The sequence below is a fragment of the Lolium rigidum genome, chromosome 1 (assembly GCF_022539505.1).
Source record: "Lolium rigidum isolate FL_2022 chromosome 1, APGP_CSIRO_Lrig_0.1, whole genome shotgun sequence".
In the NCBI taxonomy this organism is placed as follows: domain Eukaryota; kingdom Viridiplantae; phylum Streptophyta; class Magnoliopsida; order Poales; family Poaceae; genus Lolium; species Lolium rigidum.
Genome location: NC_061508.1, coordinates 32,126,032 through 32,128,246, shown reverse-complemented (window position 1 = coordinate 32,128,246; position 2,215 = coordinate 32,126,032). Strand labels below are relative to the sequence as shown.

At 57.2% G+C, this 2,215-nt stretch overlaps 1 protein-coding gene across 1 annotated transcript; it reads right to left on the bottom strand.

The window, feature by feature from the left end:
- Positions 1-917: 917 nt before the first annotated feature.
- Positions 918-1,742, bottom strand: LOC124706372 (protein CDI-like). The gene has a single exon (XM_047238042.1). The coding sequence runs from the start codon at positions 1,740-1,742 to the stop codon at positions 918-920; it is 825 nt and encodes a 274-aa protein (XP_047093998.1).
- Positions 1,743-2,215: the final 473 nt, after the last annotated feature.

Below are 2,215 nucleotides of genomic sequence, written 5' to 3'. Positions count from 1 at the left end.
TCTCCCGACCGTGGCTCGACGTGCTCACCGGCCGGCGCCACCCCACTCTGTGCTCAGCGGGGACGGCGGGCTCCCCTGGTGCTCCATGCTCGGTGGAGGCGGCGACCTGTCCCGTGGCTCCGTGCTCGGCGGCGACGGTGGCCTCCACCGGTACTCTGTGCTCCGCGGCAACGACCGGTGCTCCGTGTTCGGCGTCGTCGGCCTCTCCCGCTGCTCCGTGCTGCGCGGCGGTGGCATCCCCCGCGGCTCTGTGCTCCGGGGTGGCTGCGAGCTCCCCCGCTGCTCCCTCTGGACTCTGCTTTCCATTCTGGTTCTGAAGAGATGTATTTTGTGGCCGAGGGCGCACGTGAGTGGATAAGGTGTTGTGGATGAGATGTCATCGCTTATTAGGGGCACCGCACGGTTCGCTCGTTTGTGCAGCGCTTCTCCGTATCAATTCCCTTTAATGTTTGAGATTTTTGTGTTGACTTCTTTTGGCCGTGTGTTGACTTGATGGAAAATGACACTTTGAGGTTTCGAATCACTTTCATTGCTCCTTATCTACTGTTATGATGATCCCTACAGCAATATATGTTTTGACTGATGTGCATACGTGTCGTTTAACGGGGCATGATTCATACAATATTTGAAGCAAACAAAATGACTAAAAAAGAATGTCGCTTTGCGGCAGTAAGCAAGCATCAAACATTTGCAATCCGGCTTGAGCGGTATATGGACCAGCTCACTTTATTTATCAAAGCATAATCTTACTGATCAAAGCAAATACTAGTAGAACGATCAAAGCAAATACTAGTAGAACGACCGACACCGAGAAGGAAAATAACAGGAGGAACATAAAATGTTACAGAGACTCGATCATTATTACGTTGGCAGTACGTACGTCGCGACAGACAGGGCCATCGGGAGTGATCAAGGTGTCATGCGTCGACGGCAACCGCAGACGGTGGTGGCACCGCTGCTGATGCCCCCGCAGTCTTAATCTGGCCGTCTCCATTCTCCTCGGACACGCACGCGTCGCGTTCCTGGAGCCAGAGGTCGGCGAACTCGCAGTCCCTGTAGCGCTCGAACCACGGGCCGCCTGAGGTGTAGTGTATGGCGCGCGGCGTGGTCCCGGCGACATCGTCCGGGTCGACGCGGTTGTGGCCGACGAGGAAGTTCCACGGGAATGGCACCTCGCCGACGTCGGCGTCGTCGAGCCACGCGAAGCGGTGCAGGTGCGCGCCGGTCTGCGTGCTGACGGCCTCCGGCGTGAGCGCGGCGCGGTTCTTGGGGTGGCCGCAGTTGAAGAGCACCATGGAGGACCAGTTCTTGCGCGGGTACAGCGTCTGCACGGCGCCGTCCATCTTGGTCGCCTCCTTGGGCGCGTAGTCGTGGTGCACGCACAGCACGGCGTAGCGAGGGTCCGCCATGCGCGCCAGCTCCGCCACGTCCGCCAGGAAGAGGAAGTCGCAGTCCACGAAGAGTGCCCAGCCGCGGTAGCCGGCCAGGTGGGGTGTGAGGAAGCGGGTGAAGGAGAACTCGGTGCTCTCCGTCGGCCCGCGCTCCCGCCAGTACAGCCCCGCCTCGCGGAGCTCCTGCTGGACGATGGGGATCACCTCCAGCGGCACGGAGGAGCGGTGCAGCAGCGAGCGACGGCACACGCGATACGCGATGTCCTCGCGGGAGTCGTAGCCCACGAACACGCGGAATGGCTCCGCCACCGCGTCGGTGCCGGTGAGGTGGAGAGCTGCTGGAGACGACATGTGCGGATGCTGTCACGTATGAGCGAGATAAGTTGATGCTGTGTTATTGATATAGCTTGCCCGGGTTATCAGCTGGCCTCTTATAGGAGGGCGTTGATGCCTCGACTGCACACCGTTTTTGTGACAACATATTTTGAACGAGAGTTGAATGTGTTTGCCTAAATCTTTACCATTATATTGCAGTCCGTACGTCGTCAAAAATATTTGATGTAAAAAATTGAAGACATCCAAACCGTCTAATCATCCCAAGTTTCCGTCCCAGGGTTTGGCTCAACCAACTGGCTCTGATAGTCCCATCCATTGCGGCCATCAGGATGCTCTGTCTCGACGATCATGTTGTGCATGATCACACAACATGTCATCACCTCAAGCATGGTCTGAATAGACCATGTTTAGCTGGGTGACGAACAATAGCCCACTGAGTTTGGAGCACACCAAATGCCCGCTCTACATCTTTCCTACAAGTCTCTTGC

Coding starts and splice junctions, on each gene's coding strand:
- LOC124706372 (XM_047238042.1), bottom strand. CDS start 1,742: ATGTCGTCTCCAGCAGCTCTCCACCTCACCGGCACCGACGCGGTGGCG.